Below are 26,135 nucleotides of genomic sequence, written 5' to 3'. Positions count from 1 at the left end.
AAAATTAAGAAAAAAAACATGAATAACGTTTCTCAATTTGTTTTTAAAGTTGTCTTGATAAGCCTTCTTGTTATGAAAGAACAAACACCAAAAACAATAATAAGATTAAATCTAATTGTTTGCATGCAAAATAACATTTCTGAAGATGAAAGCACCTCAAAAGCAATACTTTCTATTCTGGATCTGGAGCGTTTCATTTGGAAATACTCAAACCAAATTAAATGTTAAACGACAACTGCTCCAGAAGGCTGCCCAGTGTCTACGTGCATAAATGTGTGGGTTTAATACTAATGCATTTCTGGGTACAGTTCATTGTTTATTCTCTGTAAGGCAAAAACAAGAGGTACGTTTAAAACTTGATCATACTTAAGAATTACATTCGATTTCGGGCTCCAAATCCACAAATAAAACACAGAGAGTTTGAAAAAAAGACAGAAAACTGACTGTATTCCAATACATCACAACAACAGCATAAATTTAAAGTACCATAACAGAAGATTTTATCCCTATAACCCACCCTTTACTCAGCCTACCTTAGCCTCATCCGCTCACATTTGAAATACACAGAGCTCCCCGTTCTCGGATAAACTATTGACCCACTCCTTCCTCTTAATTTCCAACCTGCAGGTGTACCCCAAGCTCCGGGCAAAGTTTTGCAGACAGTGCACCAAGGTGAAACGTCTAAAAATCGCTGCTGCTGTCTGCTCTATAAAGTGGTCAATATCAAGAGGTTTTATCGGTCAGTCTGTCTGACAGTCTGTCTGTCTCTCATTCGCTCGCTCTCACAAAAACACACACACATCAACATCTGTGACCAAGGCAAACAGCTTCCTAAGCGAAATCCAGGGATGCAGCAATGCTGTTTGATATACACACATGCAAGCTTATACACGACTGCCCTCAGACATAATTAATGGCATTTCACCATCTCCCTCTGTCACTAACAGTTTACTCAGAAACAGACAGGTCAAGACAGAAACAGTTGAGCCTACCCTGAGTCTCTCATAGATATAGTGCACCAAGGCGAACAGCTCTATAAAGTAATCCACGGTGACAGTGATGATGGCAGAGCCGAAGGTGGCCGTGGAGAAGGTGACGAAGCAGCACTGCCACTGAAGAGTGAGGACAGCAAATAACGTCCCAGAACCCAGGAGGATACCCAGAGGAACCCACACTGTTTTGGGGTGGTAGAACTCCTCCATGACCTTAGAGAGAGAGAGAGAGAGAGAGAGAGAGAGAGCGAGAGAGAAGGGGAGGGGGGTTGTTTTAATCAGCAGAGTTGGGGCCGTGTCACATCAATATTTATGTTGCAAAAGAAATGTGTATGAGATAAGTCAAAGCTGTGTAAAAGTGGCTAAAAAGTAAAATCCTTTATCTATATTACATATCCCTACTGAGCAGATTTAGAAGTGAGATTCCACTGACAGAAACGGTATCCATCTACAACCAAGACTAATCCATAGACAATCACAACCCCACATGCCATGCTTTCTGGCCCAAGAAGGCTTTCCTGTGATAATAGTACAATCATCATCATAAGGAGCACATTGCAAACATTTTTTTGGGGATAATGTATGCAAATGATGACAAATCTAGGAAGTGCACAACCAAATGTGTCTCTTACCACCAGTGAAGCCACTCCAACCAGCAGGCCAAGCAGCAGGCCCACCATAAACAGTCCCACACTTCGAACCAGCATGGTCACCAGGCCACACAGGGTCCCGATGCCCAGGCCGATGCCCACTGAGGCTTCTACGCTGAGCTGAGTGTCCATCACCCTCTCCTTGTAGCACAGCATGAAGATGACCACAGAGCCAAACATGAGGCCTGTGAGGAACAACACGGCCTTGAAGCATCGATAGCCTGGAGGAGAGATGGCGAACAGACCACTGTGAGGCTTTCACAAGCATGCAAACAGTGGCACGACAGTATTTATTTTCAGTTCATCATCGCAATGTTTTCTCCATATTTAAAAGATAAAATCGTACAGGGAGGATGCATAATGAACACCAAAACAATAAGAGCCACCTTCCTGTGGTGTGTAAGGGAGCAGCATGTGCACACACACAGAGGCATTTCCTCATTAGAGGATGATGGGAGCAGCTAAACGCGCTCTGTAAACCTATATGAAACTGCTTTAAAATATGATAATCATCATATTGCAAAAGGTTATCCACATTCATTAGTCAACAGACATGCTTAAAAGAACAGCTGTGCTCCTATTAGTTTCTTTTTTTCTTTTCCCTATAGTCACTCCTGTCTGTCTTGGCTTTATCTCTTTTCCTCTCACTTACCAATTTATTTCCATTTTAATTTGCTGAAAACTGAAAACCGACTCCAAAGCATTAAAAGCTCAAATTATCAACAGTTAAAATCTCTTTGTCCCTTGGTCCTGTGTTTATTTAATGTGTGCGTCTCCCTTTATTTTTTCTCTGTCGCTCCTTCTTTCTTTCTCAGACTGGACTGCGTCTCAGAGGGAACCAACATCAGATTGTTATCTTTGTGTACTCAGGCATTGCACAGCTGAGCCGAACAATACTCCTCCTCTCATCTGACCTGCCATCCATGCTCCTCCCTCGTGACCATAGCTCATTCATTTGATACACTTCTAGTTTATTTTTCTATTCCTTTCCACTCAATCGTCTGTGTTTTCCTTGATATTGTTCAGCCACCGTGCCTTTACAAAAAAATAAAAGTGTAGTGAAAGCCAGTGTATTCTTCACAGATATTTGCTCTTCTTCTGCAGCAGAATGCCTGAATGAATACAAGTCTGACATGGAGTAACTAGAGCATTTCCAAAGCATATACTCTACAGCCACCTGAACATTTGTTTGCTCAGTAGCCATCACAAATTCCCAACATTGTTCTTCCATAGCAGATACTTCCCGTCAATCAATTTTGAAATATCACATCTCTCCTCGCCTGCTTCTATGCTTCTGGTTCACTTTCACTGTCCACTTTTCCCTGCCTCAGTCCTTTCATTCACCCGTTGTTGCACTGCTCCACTCCTCTGCTTATCCCTCCCACTCCCCTCTTTTGTTCCTTATTGCTTCCCTTACTTTCCCCCCCAGGCATCAAATCCTCTGTCCCATCTGTTCACTCTGGATTTGTTCAGCTCTTCTCTCACCCTCCCTTCTTCTTTCTTTCCCCTTGCCTCATCTGTCTTGTTTCTATAACATCACTCATCATTTCTACTGCAATTTTGTATTTCTGGATCAATAAGTGACAGCTAACCTTTTATTTCCAAAACCTTGGAACTAAATCACATTCTTCAGGGGCATCTCTCAAGAGGCATCTATCAGCAGGGAGAATCAATTTTCCTGCTGATAACCAGCAGAAATGTCTTTTTCCCTCATGTCATTCAAATATGACTGTGGGGTTTCTGAGAAACATTAACAATATGCATTGCGTCTCATTTGCAGAACAGTGATTTTTTTTTTTTTGGTTACAGAGAAAGATCTAGTACTGAGATCACAAATGCACGTCTTTATCTTTTTCTGTGAATACAGTTTGCTATCAAACAAAGAGGCAAAGAGACACCAGATATTGAAGGACATGGAGCTCAAGTATTTGAAGTATAATAATACCATTCTGTATTTGATTTTTGTTGTTATTTATTCTTTTTTTTGGCAGCATGTATGAACAAGCGTTTTTGATGTGTGTGATTCAGATTTTTGTCAACTAGACTACCTTCAGATCTGTCATTAATTGAGCTCATACAGAAAACATTAACATGCTAACATGCTAAAATGATAGCATTTAGGTTGCTTAAACCAAGGACTTTAATGGTAGTGTGCTAATGCTAGAATAATGCTTGAAATACAACTGTATATTCAAAGTGGGATACATCATGGTCTTTTGTCTGAAACCACCCTGAGGGCAAACTTGACATTTTCTGCCCTACTAGTGTTAAGGATCTACGAGTAGCAACGTTCTCTATATTTTTAATCCACCCAGCTATTTTATTTCAGGGCTACACGCCACTACAGTCTTGTTGTATACTGTTTGTAATGCAGGGACGGGTGCCAATACTTTACTAGGACATATAAAGTGAATGTTAATGCTGTCTGTGCGCCTCAGTGACTTCTTCTGTCTATTTGTATGCAACAAGCCTGCTCACAGCTTCAACAAATCAATATTCTTCCAAAATACAGCATGCCTGTTGGTGTCTTTTGAATATCTAATATATAGTTTTATGCAACTTTCTATTTTATTTTTTAAATTAAATTAAATTATACATTTATGTTTTTCTGTATTTGACAGGGTTTGGGGGGTTGTCTTACTGGCAGGAAAGGTAAAGGAGGTAAGGGACCTAAATTGTGCACGCTGTGATTTTATAAGCTGTATTACTGTATAATTCACATACAATACTATGAACATTAGCAGTGGACAAGAAATCCGATTGTTTGTGTATTATTTGAGGTTAATGCTTAACTGCACACATTTCTACCTGCTTCTGTGGGATGATGCGTGCATGGCTCTAATGTGTATGTTGTGTTCTTGTTTGGAAATGAACTTTCCAATAGTATTTGTAGCATGTCCTGTTGGTCAAGTAGTTCATGCTGCAGACTGTCACTGTGATAATCACAGTTCAATTAGAAAAGTGTCTTTCAGTCTCTTTTTATTCTGTCTACTGTCTAGTAAAGGCAAAATAACAACAACAACAAAAAAAAACGATCAGCATGCATCTGACCTTGTGTGTCTGCATTCCAACAGCTGCTTACTAAACCATCATTAACTGGTGTAAAGGCAGCAAGAAGAAAATCTTGCTTCTTTAACCAGAAAACTGCTGCAAGTAAATAATTATACGTTCCCATAAGCCGACCCAAGGCGCTACACAAAAATTAATTGTACCATTGGACAAAAATGCATGAGACATTCTGAACGCAGTGTCATTATTTGAGCACTTTTATGCAATTTTCCTGCTCACTATTCAAGTGGAGATACAATTTTCTACCCATCATTTTTTTGAGCAACACAAACAACCCTAATGTGGACAGCCTGTAGCCATTACAGCAGATTTTCTCTTCCTAATTATTTATTGATTGGTCTTTGCTGTAATGACTTTACATCCAAACTCATTAGAATTAGCCCTTAATACTGTGTATAGTCAGATGTACTCACTCTCTGAGCATGAAACGAAGGCTCAAATAAGGGGTTTGTGTCTTAACATATGAATGGATGCATGCATACAGTATGTGTCAGCAAAAACTCAGATGAAAAGACACATCTATGAGTCCAGTACTCTTTAGGGTTATTAATTCTTTTCAGCAGGAAATGACAGCCACAAAAACATGTGCCCTTGACACTAGACTCTTGAATTATACGAGAACCCCCTAAAAGCAAATTCAAGCTTTTTATGAAATCACATTTTTCAGTGATCCCATTTAATGCATGAGAAATTTTTAGATATATTTTAGCTCTTTACCAGCTCAGACCTTATGAGCACAGCTCTGACTTCACCATCACTCACCAAAGAAGCAGTAGATGATTCCAAAGAGGCAGCACATGGAGCAGACCACTGAGGGCACGATCTCGTATTTCCTCTCAATCTCCTGGTCACACCTGAGCCCGACCTCCGCCAAACCCAATAGTTGACTGGTAGAAGTCATGATGCCTGAAGTGAAGGGAAGGGAGGGGGGCAGGGGTGAGGGATAAAGGGGCGTGTAAGGATGTCTGGATCAGTGGGCCTCACCCACGGGCACGTGTCTACCTGCAAACGGGAGGCACAGAAAGAAAGTGATGGAGAGAGGGGGAAGGAGTGAGATAAGAATGAGAGAAAGAAAAAAGAGAGAAGAGAGAGTGATTATTGATTGCTCATTTGAAGTACTCAGCAGTGAGTACAGAGCAGCAAGCATGCTCTATAATTTTGAAACTAGAATTATTGCTTCGCAGTTGTATACCTCACAGACTACTTTCAGGTAACATTCCTGTTTATCCAGAATCATGTATAAAATATGAACTATTTGTGTGAAATTTTGTCATGATGGCTATGTAAATTCCTGAGTTGTGGTTTTGTGATGTCACCGTGACCTTGATCTTTGACCACCAAAATCCAATCAGTTCACTTGAGTCCATGTGAAAGTTTGTGCCTAGTGCAGCTTGGTGACAACAAGAAGAAGATGACTCTGCAGGGATCAATCTATAGATCAGAATATGGCTACAAATTAACCAATCTGAATAGCTACAAATTGATCAATCAGAATATAGCTACAAATCAACCGATTATAATGCAGCCACAAATCAACCAATCAGAATAGAGCTACAAACCAAAAGAAAAAAACAATCAGAAAACAGATACAAACCAACCAATCAGAAAATGGCAACAAATTTACCAATTAGCAAATGGCTACAAATCGACCAATCAGAATACAGCTGCAAACCAACTAACCAATCTAAACCAAAATCTAATAAGTTCACCCCTGAATCCAAGTGAATGTTTTTGCCACATTTGAAGAAATTCCCTCACTGAGCTATCACATTGACAAGAATGGAACAGATGGACAGACAACCCCAAAACATAATGGCTCCATAAAATAGCATAAAAAGAAACAACTCAGCACAGCACAGCCGCTCTTACTATTAACAACTACCACAGCAGATGAAATGACTACACTGTAAATAAAAATTGCAATTCAGCCACTATCATTCACTTGGATATAGTAGAGAGGTAGCAACAGATTGATGCCAACAGTTGGCAAGTATTGGACCACTAGCAGAAGATCTGCAGTGCACACATAATAGTTGCCATGGAAAGATCAACAGAATGCATTTGCATGAATTTGCATGGTGTGGGAAATTTGTGACACAAGAACTAGACTGTTAGTGAGCTTTGTATACGTGCCACAAAACTTTTTTTTAAGAGGGAAAAAAAACTCTTTAACAATTCTCTACTTAGTCGTGATTTGCCACTTATCTGATCACCAGCTATAAATAATATATCAGCCAAAACCTTGCTGTTGAGGTGCCAAGCTGAAAGATGTCATAAATTTGTATTGTACAAAGTAGTGCTGTGGTATTGACCATGTATAATGTTTCACCATTGTCTGAAACATGCAGGACAAATATGAAACAACAGAGTATTATCCATTTCTCATGCAACAATCAGATTAATTGAGATGTTATCAAGCAAAAAACTAAAATATGATAGCTGAGGTCTTACAACACAAGCTGCAAGAGTAGCAAGGATTTAAAGATGCACTGAGAGCGGGTCTATGGCTGCGACAAAGGAGTGTTCCAAGACCAAATGTCAACATATCAATTACAGTGTATAGGAGATACTAGTGGGATGTGTGCTTAAGTGTCAAACAAGGTAAAAGCACAAACAACGGAACCCTCTATTTTGGATTCTAGTATTAAAGGAAGTCAGGAACAAAAACTCTTCAGAAATATTGTAGGTCTATGAGGGCAATATGCACTTGAAACCGTGCAAAAGATGAATAACAACATTTTCCTTAAGAGTAGCTGCACCAAAAACAAATCACATGAAGGGAAGAACAAACTTAAGTTAAGTAAAGTATTGATCCTTTTATTGACTTAAACATACAACACTCATGTAAAAACATAATTATATTGCACCAGTAATTAAGAGTGATATAATTAGACTCCACTTACTATATGACTTTAATTTGTAAATGTTGCCACAGGTCCAATGGAGCTTTTGCTATTACACTGTTTGTCACTTATGAGCAATTACTGATTTCACAATTAATTTCATATTCCCAGTGTGTAACATATACCTTAGAATAGATATACATAATGCACTGAGCCCAGTATTAATAACTTTATTCCTAACTGAGCTCCTTGTGTCCTTTTGGTCCCCAAGAGAGATCAGTCAGGAGAATCAGCTGCAGACACACTGCTTGAAAAATCCAACCCTTTGCTTTTTCTTAAAGGAATTTCTGGGAACTATGTTGGATTAAAATGTGCCTGGAGCTTCAACTTTGGTCCTTTTTTTGTGGTATTTCTACCATCAGCTAATAAAAGAGATCAAAGTCAGCTGTGTTTCACATATTGATATTAGTGATAGCTGAGGGCAAATTCAGTCAAACACTCTGTCACACTCTACCCTGGCATAACACTAGATAACACACAGAATTTATAGATGTGGTAAGAAAAAATAGCATTAAACTAAATTCAACAAGCACATTTTTAAGCAATACACTGTGTAATGCGTGTGATTGAAGGCGCATAGACTCATGCTGTTAGCCACACACCCACACGCTGCCTGCCACACACTCATTCAGGCAGTAAATCCCAATGGTTTAATTTCCAGCCGGGGTACAAATTAAAATCTACTAAGCCTATAGACTCACTCCTTGATGGCTACATTTAGATGGAAGTAAATGTCAGTATTTTACCCTGCATTATCATTATTTCACGAAACAAGTACTGTACTACATCTTTGATGCAGTCTTCAAGGTTGTTCTCTGTCTCCATCATGACATCTCTTCCCAAGGCACTTTCGTTAATGCATAGGTGTGAGTGTGTGCACACACACACTTTTTCCAGCTATTCCTAATCTTTACACATCTTCCCATTTCCATCACTTTCATAGACATTTGTGACTCCAGGTTTAATCTATCTGGACCTGTTTGCATCTTTTTACATATCTGCATCTACGTGTCTGTGTAGTAAAAAATAGTCTGTGTACTAAAAATCCAGATTTCGGGAAGAGAGTTTGCTCTTTCCGGATCATAACTTTGGAAAATAAAAGCGAGGATTTACTAATGTAACAATTATAGCATTTTTGTTTTTCATTTACACTTCTAGTAACTGTACAAACGTGCATTACTAACTCTCCAACCTCTCCACTGCAGCATCTCTAGGTTTAAGGAACTGACATTTGGGACTTAGATGATTGTAGTGTACGGTACATTAACTTAGGTACAGTAGTACCCAGTAGTAGTAGTAGCTTACTACTGCACTCAAAACTCATACTGTTTTTTGCAGTCACTGTGGGTTAGAGATTGTGTATATTAGGTTCTGTTACTCTGGATTCTTTACCTTAGTCTGGTTTTCACCTTCAGGTGAATGCACTTGTCATGTCAAAGTACAAATGACAAACTCAAATACTCTCTGTGTGTCCCAGTCTGCCTATCCTAGACTTACTCTTGCACATGCACACACACACGTGTTCAAAGTATGCACACAAATATGCCTGCGTGATTAAACAGGGGAGGTAAGCCCTTGTTATTCCATATTGACCTAGAGGGTGATGATGCACTGTTGCATTCATGTACACAGACACACAGACACACACAAGAGCAACCATGACTATCATATTGTGCCTAGCTGTAGTAAGAACAACTCGGTGATGAGCAGATTTCAATTTGACCTGTTGCTTTATTGATGCTACAAGTATGCCATCCACACTGTTAAAAAAAAAAGAAAAAAGATTGCACTCACACTAGGGAGACTGTCATCAGCTGGACACACAACATTACTCAAGGTCTTACACATTCCCTTGTAGATGGAGGTGTGGAAAGCGATGAGTCAAGTGAAGGTCTACAGTATAATGAAAAAATCCTAATGGCAGAATTAACAATTGACATTCAGTGAATGGCTGCTAGTATCTAATCATCCACATGTCTCAATAAATAATTGCTCAAACTTCCTGACTGTCATTATGACATCTAAATGTCAGCTCCTGTGTTTAAGGAACTACCCGTCTCACAGCACCTTTCATCAGATGCGCTCCAGTGTCAGCAACACCCACCTGAGTCTGTGCCTCTGGGCTTCGCTGCACTAATAAGGAATTAAAAGCATTAACATAGATGAAGATGAACTATAAGCTAGTATTAAACATTTTAATGATATGGCGTAAATGACGCTCCCTGTGGGAGAAGTCTGAAGTACATCACCAAGAGCTAAATGGAAGCTTATTAGCATTAATACATATATAGATACATATATAATAAAGTGTTTAAGTGTTGCCTTCACTGACAGCCATATTAACATTCATAACCTGTACTACACAGCCATGTCAAATACAATAATAACAATGAGGAACAAGGAAAATGTGTAATGCTATATTGATCTGTGAAGTTAAATCCTTACAGACGGATACATAAAACTTCAGCAGTGCAGACAGTTATTGACAGGAGAATTTCAGCTGTCTGGTTCATTGAGTGATTTCCGTACACATCACACCGCCCTGCTGCCATCCTTCTGCAGACCTGTGACACCATGACAACTGATTTTCATTCTATGGTAATATGGTAATTTGGAAACTTTAACTAAATGGCTATGGTGAGTAAAGTTTAGGGTAAAGGTTCTGGAAACAACTTCTGTAAGCGTCTTCAAAAACAGAAAACTGCAATAAAATGCATTATCTGTACAGCATATATTAGAAACTTGAAAACATTAAGAGAGAACCTCTACCAAGGCTTTGCAATCACCTAAATTTGTTATTCAAAATGAAGCAATTTAAATGAATCAACCCTTTTTAAAGGTAATGTGTAACATAAGGTAATGTAAAAAATGAGACCTTCTCAAACTTTCTGGGTTTCCAATAACTGTGGATATGGATATGCAAAGAACTTGGATCAGGAATTCCAGGGAAAATCCAAAGGATGTGACATTTATGCTTGCTCCCTTGCTTCAGTGTTTCTCTTCTGCTCCCCTACAGCACCAACAATGTGCAACATTAGTTGACGTTAGCTTAGAAATGGAGTATCATGAGGTCAACAAATGACCGACTACCAGCACAACTCGAATATGACCGACGTCGGGGGAAAAGTAGGGTCATCATCAGCTGATAACACTTTTAAGCTTTATAAATCATACTTCAAAAAAACATAGTTAGTGACACAATAGTCTAACATAGCTTGACCTGTCTCCACACTATGTTTTAGCACTGTGGAAAGACTGAGCAACAGGTTGCTGATTGCAGTTCACTTAATGGCCACCAATGTAATTAATGACACTGGTGATAAGGTTTTCTGGATGTTACATATAGAACTTTTAAGTGTAGTTGTTCACAGGAAATAAAAAAAAAAATTAAAATTAAAATGCCCTATATAAGTTAACAAATTCTGGATATGCATCCCCATCCAGATTTGCAATTTCAACCAAAAACTGTACACAAGTTTGCATTCCGCCCAGAATGGGTCAAAAACCTGAAAGGCAATTGGAGGATTTCCAGTTCATAATTGCCTGTCTTGGAAAGACAGACTCCAGTGGTGAAACAGATTGTCAAGACTGCAGCTTAGTTACACCACAGGCACCCTGACTCAGGAGGAAGATCCAACTGAGAATGTATGACAAGGGACACTACTTCACTGCCAAAAAAGAAAAATGACAAGGGGAAAATGTGTGCAAACCATTTAGTCTCTATGGCTAACTTTTTTTCTCTTATTTTCTTTCTTTTATTTCATTAAATTACATATTCAGTAGAGACACTGTGAGTCATGACGGACTGTTAACTCCACAGTGAATGACTAAAAATCAGTGGGTCAGGAAGTACAGTCTTTACCAGGTGTGGAAAAATGTAGGTGGAGGATGATAATTTTACTGTGATTTCTGTTGTTTTATTTCTTCTTCTACTTTTGTATTTCCCTTGCATCCAATATTATAGGCGGAAACAAAAATGAAGCTCTTTGAAAAGTAAAATGCCATAAATTTTTGGACAAAGTTGTAGGTTGCTTAGCTACACAATGCTACAACAAGCAAGCTAGATGCAACACTTTTAATTGTTGACTTCAGGGAGACAATGTTGCAGAATTAGTGTGGTTCCAGTGAGGGAAACAAGTAATTCAATAAAACGCAGCAGTTGTGTTACAGACATGAAATATTAAAGTTTGGGGGTTTTCCACTTAAAAAGAAAGAAAAAAAGTAATTAATTGAGAAAGTCACAACAAACATTGTAAACTATGCCACTGCTTGAGTACCATGTGAAATGCTGATGTCACAAGCACCAATGTTCATTTTCATGGGAGCTATGAACTGCAGTCATCCTCACTTCACATCGCATGATTTTTCAAGCTGCATGTTGATTTGAACGAGTGAAGATTTTTTCAATTCACATTCTGTGGTGACCTGACACTATCTCTGCTAACTACAACCAAAGAGAGATGACATGATTAGAAAATAGCCCACAAGGTCAGAACAAGAAAGAGGAAAAAACAGCAAATTATGCAACAATGTCACGTTCTGTCTGTTGCTATAACAACCAGCAGCGGTACAAGGACCCTGCAAATGGAACAGGGGGCTCGTCTCCATGGGAATGTGCATAATAAGAGCCAATCCGTGGTGGTTTCTTTGAGGTCTCTGGCAGCAGATGGTCCTGACCTCTGACCCTATTCAGCTAGTTCCTCTTTATAATTCACCAACATATTAGGCAGCTGAAGCAAATGTTAGATCTACAATAAGAAGAGTGTATTATAGCATTAAATAGTTCCATCCTTGAAGATTTTCAGCTATGCTAGTGGCATGAGTCCGAGGCCTACATTAAGACTTATTAGTTAGACTCATACCGTTTTGCCTTATAAAATTGTCATTTTTAAAAGTTTCACCAAGTGCAACACAGATTCAGAATCAGCACAACCTCAGCTAATATTTGTTGCAATAAAAACTTGTATAGCATAATAGGGGATAGTAGTCCATAAAATAAGAAAAAAACAAAAAAATGGACGTTGAATTTTTCCTTATTTTATGGATAAAAGCACTGCTAATCATAATAACGAAAGAAAACTTAAACACAGAAAGTTGCACAACTTTTTGGGGGTTTTAAAGTTTCTGTCTTTATCTGTTCATGAGTTATGTCCATTCTTTTGAGCAGTATTCATGGATGTTTCTTTTCTGCCCCTTGAAAAATCTGCTCTGACAATATATCTTACTGGTCACATCCTTCTGTCTGTTTTCAGTCACTACAATAAACTTAGACCAACTTCTCCTCACTTTGAGCTCAGAAGAAAACAGTAGTACTCCCATTTAGTTTGAGTATACAAGCAACTGGCGGCCAAGCCAAGCCTCTGAAGCAAACACTCTGATTGGCTGTGAGGGCGCCCATTAGAGCCAATAGGAATGTCCAAGCGACTGTAGATGTCGCTAGCAAAGAATGCGGATCCGAATCGGTCCATAAACACAGAGAGAGAAAGCAGCAATGCTCCAGGCAAAGGATAAGATGACTCCAAATCATTTATAACTTTTAACGTTAGTTTATCGGCCGAAGTAAGTGACTCACACGAAAGGGGCTTGTTTGAAAGCGCCAATTCTCTAGTTTAACGTGAAAAAACGGCATGTCTCTATCTCAAACGGTCGCAAAGTTATGACGCTTTAAATACAACAACTGTTGACTGGATTGCCAAGAAGCTTTGTACAGACATTCACGGTCCCCAGAAGTGATTTACCGACTTTTCATCTAGCACCATCATCAGGTCAGAGTTTTTATTAATTTGTCAGATACTAATGCTAATAATATTCCCATCGGCCTCAGCAGTAGGCTACTCTGTATTTATTGGCTGTTAGCAAATGTTTGTATGTTAACATGCTACACTGATGATGATAAACGATGATGAACATGGCAAATATTATCAGAATATCAGGATAAACATCAACATGTCACATTGTCATTGTGAGGATGTTAGCATTCAGGTGAATACAGCCACACAGAGTGGCTAACGTGTTTTCAAGCGGTGTGTGATGGTGAGATAAAGAAAAAACGTTTAAATTGTTACATGTATCCTGAGAGACCGGTGATGGGGGTTTCAACCAATAAAAACCACATGTTTATAGTAACCTACAGTGGGGTTTAGGTTTGTAAAAATTTTAAAACTATAAGGAAAAAATAATAACAGCAATAATATGCACTCACTTCATTTTTGAAAAAATCTACAGCTTCTTCTTAAAGTGAGACTTAATCTCACATGTGATGTGTGCTGAGTTTTGCATGTGTGATTGATGCTGACCACTCATTCAGAAGCAGCCAACGTCACCATGAGTTTATACAGTATGTACTCAGCCTCAAAAACACATGGTGGAAGACATCACACCATAAATTAACATTAATGCAGGAGAACAGCCCTGTGTTATTGTTGATTTCTCTGTGTGACAAACAGCAATAGTGCACCTAAAGGTCAGTGTTCCTTGCAAAAACATTATTTGCTTCACTGCGGCACTATGTAACCATAGAAACAGAACTGTGGATCTAATTATTACAGTACAAAGTGCTTGCACTTTCATAAGACGTGCATTAAAGTTGGCATGTGATGACACGTCTATCCAATTCAATTGTTTTTGTCTGAGTTTAAGTAAGATAATGCAGGAACATCAAAATAATCATATTTTTTCCCCAGGTACTGAGTGATCTGAAAGATTTCATTTTCAGTTAGCTCCACTTGAGAGCTTTAGTATGTAAACTCTACAATGAAAACAACATCTAAATGGTGTTTCACAGACACGCTTTTGCTCTCTTGCTGACAAGTAGCAGAGCACTGAATCACACCGCAGTACTTCTGACAGAGATCATGGTTCACGTGATGATTTGCTCAGCCCAATCCTTGTTTGCATGTCTCTGTCAGCCGAACAGGCCAATAATGTTAGGTTACATATCAAAACCGCTGGCAGCGTAATAACCATTCAGTGTGGTGATGTGCTCTCTGTTGGAGTTTCACTTCTGTTCCTCTCTCCTTCGAATAGGTAGGGAGTCTGAGGTGACGGATCAAATCTGAGGACTGCTGGCACTGTAATAAGGTTTTTATGATTTGTTCTGCCGTATGCCAGCTTGTCTCTGTGCCCTCAAAACTGTACTTGCCATTCAGCGCAGTGTGACTTCACCTTCACCTCTATGAGCATGCTGACTTTTACAGATCCATGATCTTTAGATCTCTGATGTATAAACAATATATATTTGCTACAAAAGACACTGTCCTTACAATTAGGAAAAAATTGTTGACATGAAAAATGTTGCTCTGCCTGAAAGACTGCCATTTATAAATGCTTGATTTTGTATTTGCACTTTAGATCAACATGATTATTTCAAATACCAACTGAAAAATATAGTAAATATCAAATTGCATTCGGTGGAAATTCACAGGAATAGTGAGGCTGTCTCTGCCTTTACAGTGACACCCAGTGACATGAGTGTGTGTGAGTGTGTACAGTGTTTTCTCTCCTATCCTGCAGCGAGATAAATTATATTTTCTAATATTCTATTGGTGTGGGCAATCTGAAAGGGAAAAAAAGAAGAAGGGTTTGAAAGTGTTTGTGTCTCTGTGTGTCTTTAGGTGTGTGTATATGTGTGTCAGCATGAATATTTCAGAGACCCCACACTGAGTGGTGGCGACAGAGCATCACCAGAACGAGGACACACTGCTCTCCAGGGTGGGGATTGGAGGGTTTGGACAGACAGAGAAAGGGGGAGACAGAAAGAAAAAAGAGAGAGAGCAAGATGTTAGATGCATTCACAGAGAGAAAAACAGGAAGACTCGCACACACACACACAAAATTTTTTATCATAATTAGAATCTCCAGGCTAGGACAATACGGCGGTGAACCTCATCCTCTTTTCAAAAGTGCGTCTACAGGGAACAACAAAGTTTAAGTCAGATATAGTGGGTCTGACTTTACACAAATCAAAAGAAAGCACAGACTTTTCTTTCTGGCAACTTCAGGTCGGTTTCCTGCATTTTCAGTGTTCAAGGAACAGTGTCATCTTCAATAAATATATATAATATATATATATATAACAAAGTTCCAGTGGCATCTAGATATGCAGATGGTTTTTGTTTCATTGTCCAGGGCTTGATATTGGTCTCTGAGTTTTCTGCCTCAACTCTGTGAATTTTCAAAAACAGCATGTCTTTCCAGAAACATTGGTTTGATCACTCCCAGTAATAAACAGACCTCACTGGAGCCACTTTCTACTTAAGAAATAGTCTCCAGAAGAAAACTCTGGGCAGTGTGTACTGTGGATTGTCCAGAGCTATGGGAACAACTTGTTTCTGCAAAGAGATGATGCCATTGAATGTTTTAATTAGTATTCAGTGGTGGAAGCAATGCATCCCCGAAATCATAAATCTTGGAAATCTTAAGAAATCTTAACACTTGGATGAAACCACAACTATCTGTGGTTAGTCGTCAGACTATTTGTGTGAGGATACAATACAGGGGAGGGAGTTCAGTTGGTTATAGTTCAGTAGGCTAAAGCAGGATGGAGATTTAGTGTGGTTAGTCAAAGGTGAAATGTTTTAGAGGTAAACCTTGCTAATGCCACTAAAGCTGTTAGTGAGATATCACGCTTGTTCTCCTGGTGAAGTTAACAAGATACTACAGAGAGGATCACCAGGTAGAGTATAGAGCTTGACCAATCCATTTGGCGGGCTGATACATCCGCTGATATTAACTCACTGCAGACATGCTGCTCTGTCAATCGATAAATGACGCGGAACTGAAGTACAAAAATGCCACGGATATGTTTGAGGTTGAGGCAAATTTGCTTTCTAACTGTAAAATATATTTCCCATTACATTCCATCGCTTTGGTCGAGACTGGAATATGTCAGCACAGGAGTGATGGTGATGAACTGTAACTTTGATCACCTAACTTTTCATCTAGCACAATTATCAAATACGTGCAAGTATAATATTATTATCATCTTCAGTGGTACTCAGTGGTAGCTAAAACACCAAATGAAAAACATGGTAAACATTGTATATCCTAGTAAAAAACTTGCTAGCGTTACAATTAGGAGTATGTTACCATGCCAACATTAGCATTTAGCTACTGTGCCTATGGCCTCATAGCACGGCTGTGGACTCGTAGACTTGGTCTGTGTGGAGGACAGTTTACTATATTTCATGCATCTGCAGAATGGTATTATTATAAGATTGTGCACACTATGAAAACTATAATGTAAACACAGATTACAATGATGAAACTGCATGTGAACACTGGGATGCAAGTGTTGAGGGTAAACCTTTGCCAAGCGTCCAGATGCTTCAGGAACTTAGAACTACTTTATTCATCAGCACAGAACATTGCTAATGAATGTAACATTGCTTAAACAAGAATAATTATTTATCAAATATATTAGTAGGAGGCAGATGCAGAGAGTCAGTGTTTCTGTATAGCTGATGTGTAATCCATAGACTGGAACCATTATTCGACTCTCCATGTCACAGACTGTCTTTGTATTGTCCAGCTTGCCCCTTTGTGAGTTTGCACAGATACATATCAGACTTACTCGCTGTCTGTTTGGCTTTTTATCTTGTCTTTCTGTCTGACCATTCACAGGCCTATTCCTCTGTGCCAGACTCATATCCCAATACGATTTAGGAACTTGATTCTGAACAGAGAGACAGAGATGGTCATGTCATGGTTACTATCTGTCAGGACCTTTACTCTTCTGTTCTGTTTCCAGTTTAAAGAATGAGAGAGGGAGAGCATTCATGTGCATGTGACAGTGAGTAACAGTGTTGCTGATGTCATGGTTACTAACAGGATGACTGTGTTTCCATCTAGCCCATCTGTCACCAGGGAGACTACTACTGTGTGTGTGTGTGTGTGTGTGTGTGTGTGTGTGTGTGTGTGTGTGTGTGTGTGTGTGTGTGTGTGTGTGTGCGTGAGAGAGAGAGATAGAGTGAGAATGAATGTCATCAACTTCATCTGCATAAGAATATACAGTAACAAATAAAAACAACTCAGCTGGATTATTATCAGTTTCATCTCTCAACAGCTAAAACAGCCATTGTGGAGCAACACTTTAATTAAATTGTATACTGTAAGGCTGTGTGTATGGTTTATGTTAGCAGTAAATGTATGTGTGTGTGTGTGTGTGTGTGTGTGTGTGTGTGTGTGTGTGTGTGTGTGTGTGTGTGTGTGTGTGTGTGTGTGTGTGTGTGTGTGTGTGTGTGTGTGTGTGTGTGTGCGTGAGAGAGAGAGATAGAGTGAGAATGTAATTAGTATTTGACACAAATGTAACAAAGAAATGTAGCAAAACACTCCAATCTAGCATCTTTTCTAATGCAGATTATACAAACTATACCAGTGCACAGGATGTAGGGGGGTCTATTCGCAGAAATGGAATATAACATTTTCATATCTACATAGAGAGTGAATCCTCATCCATCATGGAGCCCGCCATGCTGCACCGCCATGTTTCTACAGTAGCCCTCTCACACGCTTGGGAAGGGAGGGGTGAGGGGAAGGGTATCGAGTTAGTTGCATTCTGCACCTCACCCCAAGTGTCACTAAATCCTGCACACTGGTCCTTTAGTTAACAGTGCAATTATTGCTATTCCACATACCATTTCACATACAAAGTTTCAACACAAAATCATCTCAACACTACCGTTGTATATGCTTCTTTATTTTGATAATGAGCTTGGCAGAGATGAGACACTATAGCTTTAAGTGTGGCGTTTTATTAAAAGAGTAGTGCACTGGCTGCCTTTGTTATACACAGATGGATGCTCCTTAATATCATGATACTATATGACAACGATGCAGTAAATATACAGCATTTGTATCACATGCAACTATTTCCTACAGTGGTTAACGTGTGTTGTTTACACAAAGCTTGGAAGAGTTCTGTAGTATTGTTGTTGTTTGCTGTATGTCTATAACAACTTTAAAAAGGGATAAAATGAGGAAGTTAATCATTCAAGTTGTTTATGAAGGAAAAATTCCAAACACTCAGTGCTTCCATCTTCTCAAATGTGAGTATTTGTTTGAGTGAGTATCTTTTTGATTTACTGCGTTTGTATATTTGGGTGTTTTTAATTGTTTGTTCGTCAACAGCAATTTCAAGTGCTTGGGCTTTGAGGACGTGTGATTAGACATTATTTTCTGACATTTTATGGACTAAATGACAAATTCATTCATTGACAAATTCATTGACAATGAAGATAATCATTTGTTGTAGGTATATTTCTTAACAGGCCACACTGCAGTAACGCTGAATATAGCTCCCTGCTCACACAGATGGCATAGTAACCAGAAAGGCACAAATAGCCTTGTTCTATTGGAAATGCCTCCATTGTTGCACATTTGATTAATTGGGCTGCTTAGCTGATCGTTCTGTAGCAACTTAATAAGCACTACTTGTGCAGCAAATACAAGTATTGCAGGTCAACAGTGTAACTGAAAAGTTAATGGTCATTTGTACAGATATTAGATGTTGACACAGTCTCAAATCACTCATCAATCACTCCGCATCCTCATCTTAATTTTGCTTTACAAGTTCAAGAAGTCTTAATTGCCTGTAAGTCTGTCTATAAGTTCTTCTTGCTGAATTTTATTCATGGCTTGATCACATCTTGATCCATTTGTGGTACTTGATTTGTAAAAAAAAAAAGAAAAATTCCATTGTTTCAAAAGCATAGAAATATGAATCCTAAGGGAATGAAGACACACTTACATTGCTAAAGGCAATGTAACAGCAAATTCTTAACAAAATACAGTTCCTTTGATAAATAAACCACGCACGTAGATAGATAGATGGAAGAAGAAATGTTAATATCACAATTTTCCACAACCAGTTAGCAAGTGAACATGCAATTCAAGGCCATTTCAGCTCCAACCTGCACTCAATCTGTGCTATCTGTGCTAAAAGTAGAAGCTTTTAAGAAAAACAAGGTTGGTCACAATTTAAACTGTTTAAATGCCTTTCAATCCTTTGGTTCTCAGCCTCCTCCTTCATGCACACATGCATTATATTCGCCTTTTTTTTTTTTTTTTTTTGTATCTGTAAAATAAAACTCGACCAGAGGACACTCACAGTGAAAAAGCCTTGGCCTGGGCTGTTTGGCTGTCCGGGTCATTGGGTTTAAATGCAGGATGGGTGATTTGTATGGGAGCTGAGAAACTTTCTCCTCACACTCTCGCTCTCTCCCATTGAGCTACAAGTCTATTGAGATGTCTGAGTGACCTACAGACCCCTCACGCACCCACCCACACACACATACGAAAACAAAAGCGAAGTAATGTCCAAACTCTAGCCATTTGTGCTCTTACCCATTCCTTTTTTGTGCATCAATCCATCCTTTTTGTCTGCTTATTAAGTACCACAACTCAGTAAGGGCGAGTAAAGACTGCTTTGCCATGCACTGATCCCCGGCGTAGCTTGAGGTGTTGCATGTGTACCATGGGCCGCCTCAGAGCATGTAACATGAAGTGATCTGAAGAGCGTGTATGTGTGTGTGCATGTGTGTGCGTATGCTGGTGGCCTCAGCATTGATCCCCCTCTAAGCCTTGGTCATTGCTTGTGACCTGAAGGTGAGGTGACAGGGGAGTAAAGAGGCTTTCATCAGATTACGGCTCATTCTCTGTCTTTCATCGTCTCTCTTTCCAGCATCATTTGTCTCGCTGCTGCTTTCAACCACTTTGCTCTTTCTCTCTCCTCCTCTCCTGCCGAACACTAGACCTACTTTAAGCCACAGTGTTAAATTTGTCTCCAGTCCCACATGGATCCATTTGTCTCTTTTCAAATGTCCCCATGAGCTGATATAGTGGCTGTTCAGAAGTGAACGATGTCACATTAAGACAAACACTCCAAATGCATGAAACCACAGGCATTGCACAGGTAACTGAGATCAATGTTGTTTCTATTAGCAGAGACTAATTTTCCATCTTTTGTAAAACCATTATGTCTCCACTTCCTACATAATTATTCTTATGCTCCTTCATTATGTTTTTTTCCCACAAAAATAATACAGAATTTTTTCTTCTTCATTTTTCTTCTGAGGATGGGACTGCCTTGTATGCTTAGAGATTACCAGTAGTCAAAGTATTAAGATCTTTTCCATAAGTAAATGCAGCAACTCCAGAATGTACAAATACACACATAAATAAATGTAAAATCCAAGTATTAGCCACTAAATGTATGGTACAAAAAGTGCTCTAGTACTAGAAATGGCCACTGCGATTATGCCTTAATATGTAAACAGCATTTTAATGCTGTATGTGGTCCAGGTGGAGCTAATTTTAAAAAAAGGTTGATACACTGACATGTAGTTTAATTAACTGTATACAACTCCACTTTCCTTTATATGCTCATTATAGGTTTGTATGGTTGTATGGTTTCTATGAAATGTAATGGAGTATAAGTATAAAGTAACTTTTACTGTATGTGATGTATGATGTAAGTGCACGAACCGCAAATACACTTGGTTCCTTTTCCACCAGGGGCAAACACACAGTACCTTTTTGTCTGTGATGATGAGAACACACGACTGGAGGCTGTGGTTCATACTGTAGAGTTGAGTAACACACACACACACACACCCCAACACACACAGTATACACACTGTGTATAAAGCCTTGCCTTCAATGTTTTACTTTTTCTATTAGCTGCTCTCAGCTCTGTCTCTCTGTAGACCCGTCCTGAATTACTGAATTCAATTGTAGCTTTGCTCTCCATTTACTCTTCCTGATTGCTGTGTTAGTTGATATTTACCATGTTAGCACACACATTCACATACATACAGCACTGCAATACATTATGCATGAGGAATTGACCTCACTGATTCCTTTGCCACATTTTAAGTTAAATATTGTCCACAATTGTACTCAAGATGAACCAGAATTCCCTATTCCACAGAACAGTCTTTGCTTGTGAGAGACAGCACAACACAGTCAACACATAAAGTTCACACATACCTTATAAACAACACATATACCAAATGCCTCTGTGCACACACACCTACCACACACACATTTCTCAGATATTGTTCGCATGTACGACATAAATGTTATTTATAGATACAGCAGACGTGTTTTCCAAGATTGTATAGATAGACCCTTTCAGCTAAAACCACCATGACAGCCAAGCATACACACACACGCAAAACGCCACAACACCAGAGGGCTCTTATATGCTGTGAGTCGGATCTGGCTGAAACTAGTGGCTCTCAACCTGACACTGTCCTCATTATGCTGATGGAGGACTGACGTCTGTACGTTTAGTGTATAGAGTTGCCAAATCATTAAAGAGGACGTCCATGCAGCATACTGTTGAGCTGAATAACAAACAGCACTATATCTGACCAGTACATTGAAACTGTGTGTGTGTGTGTGTGTGTGTGTGTGTGTGTGTGTGTGTGTGTGTGTGTGTGTGTGTGTGTGTGTGTGTGTGTGTGTGTGTGTGTGTGTGTGTGGTGTGTGTGTGTGTGTGTGTGTGTGTGTGTGTGTGGGTGGGTGGGTGGGTGGGTGGGTGTGTGTGTGTGTGTGTATATGTCACGCACGCATGTGAACATGCCAGTGGGAAGGACAGCACTGGTGTGTATTAATGGGATTAGGATCGACTTTACCCTTTCCCTTTCCTCTTCCCTTACACTCATCCTTCCTCTCACCCTCCTCCCTCTTTTGACTCCTCTCCTCTTTCTTTGTTCCCCATCTCTTTCTCCACTCTAATCATCCTGCTTGAAGTCCATTCTCCTAATTTTATGGAAGTGGTGTTCTCTTGGGATTTTTTTGTATTCATCTCAGTCCCCACTTTTCATTAGTCATAACGCAAACCTTCTCTTCCTCCTAACTTCTCCCTTTTCGCTACACTGTCCATATTTATTTCTCTAATAACTTCCATTTCCACTCACTGTCCTCCCTCACTGACTCCTTGTCTGCCCTCTTTAATCCATCATCCATCTGTCTCTTAAATATATAACAAAAACACTGAGGCCTGTTGCAGACGAGTTCTGTCAGACAAGGAAGCCACTGTAGACGTTTTGTACTCCGTCTTGAGACTGAGTCTTTTTGGCTTATGTTCACTGCACTTATATAACTCATCATCAAAGCATTGCGCAGTGTGAGCATTGCAACACAGGCAATCCATGAATTGTATCGTCTGTGTGAATGATATTCTCTATGGTACCCATTCCTTCCCTCAATACTGAGATCTATTAAAGCATTTTATATTGTAAAATATTGGATGATAAGGCCAATATTACAATTTGAAACAATATTTGTGTAGTTGAAAGCTGCCCTATCCATACTCTCCAATATTTATGTTTGTTTGTCTTGACTGGGCTGTTTTCTTTCAAGTATTCAAAGGCATCGGGATGATATTTCTGAAGAGACAAAGTCTAAAAACAAAGATATTCCTCTAGGCCTGTGCAAAATCCGAGGAAGCGCTTTTTCTCACCTCTGCCAGCTTCACAGAGAATGAAAATGCCACGAGGAGACAGAATTTTTGATCTCTAGCTAGACAAAGGCAATGCCAGGCAAAACACCATTTGGGGGTCTCTTTTGAGTTTTTAATGGACTTTTCAAAAGCCATGGGATTGAGTCCCATTGCACGTTACACATTTCTATCACCTCTCTGTCCCTCTGACTGTCCCTCATCCATCTCCTCATCCATCTTATCTATCTTTTGGACATTATTGGAGATGAAAGTAAATGTGAAACACTTTCATTTTGCTCAATAACTCCTGTCGCTGTGCACTGTCAGGTAAAAACTGTGTGTTGTCGTGAAACAACAAGCATGCATGCTTTTAGCTGGGTGAAAACACAACTGAGAGATCTGCTATTTACTTAACATTTCCGTTGTAGCGTTATTGAACTATTAATTTCCTTAAACATTATCTGTATCGTCTGCGTTAAGGCCACAGATTCACAGTTCAGCTCAGGAAATGATTCACAGACTGGCGGCAAGTCTTATTAAAAGATTTAATAACACTACCAAGTAAGAAACCCCTGTGGGTTGACACCAGAGCACCCTCCAATGCATCAGCTGAACAACAGCACTCAGTAACTAGCAGCACAATGGTTTCTTCACACTCGTACACACTCCGTCTTATTCATGCTTCTTCCCATGGCATCCTTTCCCCAGCATCCGCTATTCAAATACAGTGCAACCTTCAAATCTGTCATTATATCTCAAGAGATCTCCGGTCAGGGATGTAATTTTACTTCCTCTAATAGACTGCACCTGGTCATTTTTCATGCTTACAGAAGGCCAAAATGTTGTAATCTGTCATTTTAAAGACGATTCGGAGCTCATAACTGTATAATCATACTCTTCATTTTATGCTGTTATATGTCAGTGTTATATTACTTCCTTTTCCCTGTAGTAGAAGGCTTGCACAGTATGTGAATGTCTACAATCTTTTCTGGGTGGATGGTTTATGTTGCTCTTCATTTGAACGACATGGACATCTGTGCACACTGGTCTCACAGAACCAAACACAAACACATTATTAGAATGGAGAAAATGGAGAAGTGGCAGCAGCTAACTACAGCTTTTATGTCTAACGGTTTTGTTTTGATCCACTTCTGAATAATGATATCTTAAACCGTAGAAGTGGGAAAGAGAACACACAAGTTCAAGCTTTGCCTGTTCTCAGAAAAGAACTAGTATGTGGTACCAAGACAACATTTGCATGCTTAACAAAGGAAATAAAAGGAAAATGCCTGCACACTTAGCTCAGCAGGCTTGCTGTCTATAATTACTTCTTCTTTGCTCTGGCAAACTACTAATTATGAAGATGTTTAATGTGCTATTACTGTTCCCAGAAGAAGAGCGGAGGTGGAGGGAGAGAAATCCAGTGAGAGAAAGAATTGCTTTCTCTTTCTCTGTCAGATAGATAGATAGATAGATAGATGTGGATGGGATATGGATGCACGTGACGTTCAATCAATTTGGCTCTTAGTGTTTACACGCTGTCCAAGCCAATTATGTACACGGGTATCAAATTCAGAGTTTAGTCCATTCAATAATTAATTCCCACACATCATGAAGGATTCATCTGGCTGTCACTGATATGCGACCGATGAGGGGTCTCCAAGAGCTCGTGTCTTGTCTAAGAGCACCAAATGTTCCGGTTTGAAAACAATAGAGGGGAAACAATAGCAGCGCTGGGGTAGTCCTCCATGTGTCTAATTTTCGAAGGCAATTACAGTGACGGGCGTAGGGCTGTGGGCAGTGTAATTGGCTTTGGGGAACCATTTTAACATTAGGAAATGTGGATGCTTCTTCGTTCTTGTTGTTGGATGGAGATTACTGGACAGAACGTGACACTTGTATTTGTTGGCACGCGTCAGGCTCGGTTCAATAAAAATCTGTGCGCTGTAATTTGAGGTGAACAAAGAAAACTCACTCACCTCAGAAATGCAACATATCAGCGTGTGTTTCCGGTCTTCACAGTCCAGTCAAAAATAAAAGAAAAGAAACAACAAAAAAGAAACAACAACAACAAAATAAATCAAAGCGGATGGAAAGAAGACAAGAAAATCTCCACTTGTCGGCTCGGTCAGCTTGAAAAACCCAGCATCGTGTCTCAGTGAACCGGATTCGGTCCAAAGCCAGAGAGCAACTCCAGAAACCTTTGAAGCGAAGATGAAACAATGCCCAACTCCTCTTTCCTCTCCTCCGCTCTTGGCTTATTTCTCACTTGCTTGCCCGCCTCCCGTTGTCCAGACAGACGAGCTGTTGTTAGCCAGCACCTCATGTAATATTGAACGCCGTTAATGGACCAGAGCGACGGGAAATGGAGATGCAGCCTTGCGGTTTTTATTCCATGTTTACATCATGCGCCCAATTATATCCCTCCTAAACGACCACTATATGCGCTTCCTTTGTGCTCCCTGTCTCTCTCTTAATCTCTCTCTCTCTTTCTCTCTCTCTCTCACTCTCAACGGGTTAAACCATTCCCGCAGCACAGGAGGGGGGAGTGTAGGGGTCGGGGTGGGGTGGTAGTGGAGGGGAGACGAGAGGAGCTATTCATATGATTATATGGGAACGAATGGGCTTGGTGACTCGTGGCCAAATGTTGTTATTGTTGGGGATAAAGAGACGGGGAGACAGGAGGGAAAGGGAATGAGAGGGAAAGGGAGGAGGGGAGGGAGAAAGTGGAGGAGAGAGAAAGACACAGGCTAAAAAAGAAAACAGAGGAGGGACAGGAAGGATGCAAAGGAGGTGTATTTATAAAGAAAACAGACGGCTTTAGTGTCATCAGAAAAAATAGAAAACACTTTTTTTTTTTTCAAATAATTAATGTTATGACATAACAACATGTCTTATTTGACATTTTGTATATCGGAACGAGTTTCTTGTTTGTTTTTCTGGACTGTGAGAACTGGATCATCACTCCCTGTGAAACCCAACCTCCTCAACGCTAAACCATTTTTCCTCTTACATGCAAGCAGGATTTCTCCAAAGCATGCTCTCGTGCTAGATTATGCAACAGAGATATAATTAC

At 39.7% G+C, this 26,135-nt stretch overlaps 1 protein-coding gene across 1 annotated transcript in view; it reads right to left on the bottom strand.

Moving 5' to 3' along the window:
• Window positions 1-25,553, bottom strand: part of tmem198a (transmembrane protein 198a) — a 35,976-nt gene extending 10,423 nt beyond the window's left edge. The window contains exons 1-4 of the mRNA XM_056390156.1: window positions 25,039-25,553; window positions 5,474-5,713; window positions 1,625-1,863; window positions 993-1,205 (exon numbers count right to left, since the gene is read on the bottom strand). Of these exons, the coding sequence (XP_056246131.1) occupies window positions 993-1,205; window positions 1,625-1,863; window positions 5,474-5,612 (591 nt within the window). The 5' untranslated portion in view covers window positions 5,613-5,713; window positions 25,039-25,553. The remainder of the gene's footprint in view (window positions 1-992; window positions 1,206-1,624; window positions 1,864-5,473; window positions 5,714-25,038) is intronic.
• Window positions 25,554-26,135: the final 582 nt, after the last annotated feature.

Source organism: Seriola aureovittata, chromosome 11 (genome assembly GCF_021018895.1).
Source record: "Seriola aureovittata isolate HTS-2021-v1 ecotype China chromosome 11, ASM2101889v1, whole genome shotgun sequence".
Taxonomy (NCBI): Eukaryota; Metazoa; Chordata; class Actinopteri; order Carangiformes; family Carangidae; genus Seriola; species Seriola aureovittata.
The sequence above is the reverse complement of the archived record's forward strand: the minus strand, read 5'-3'. Positions and strand labels throughout refer to the sequence as shown.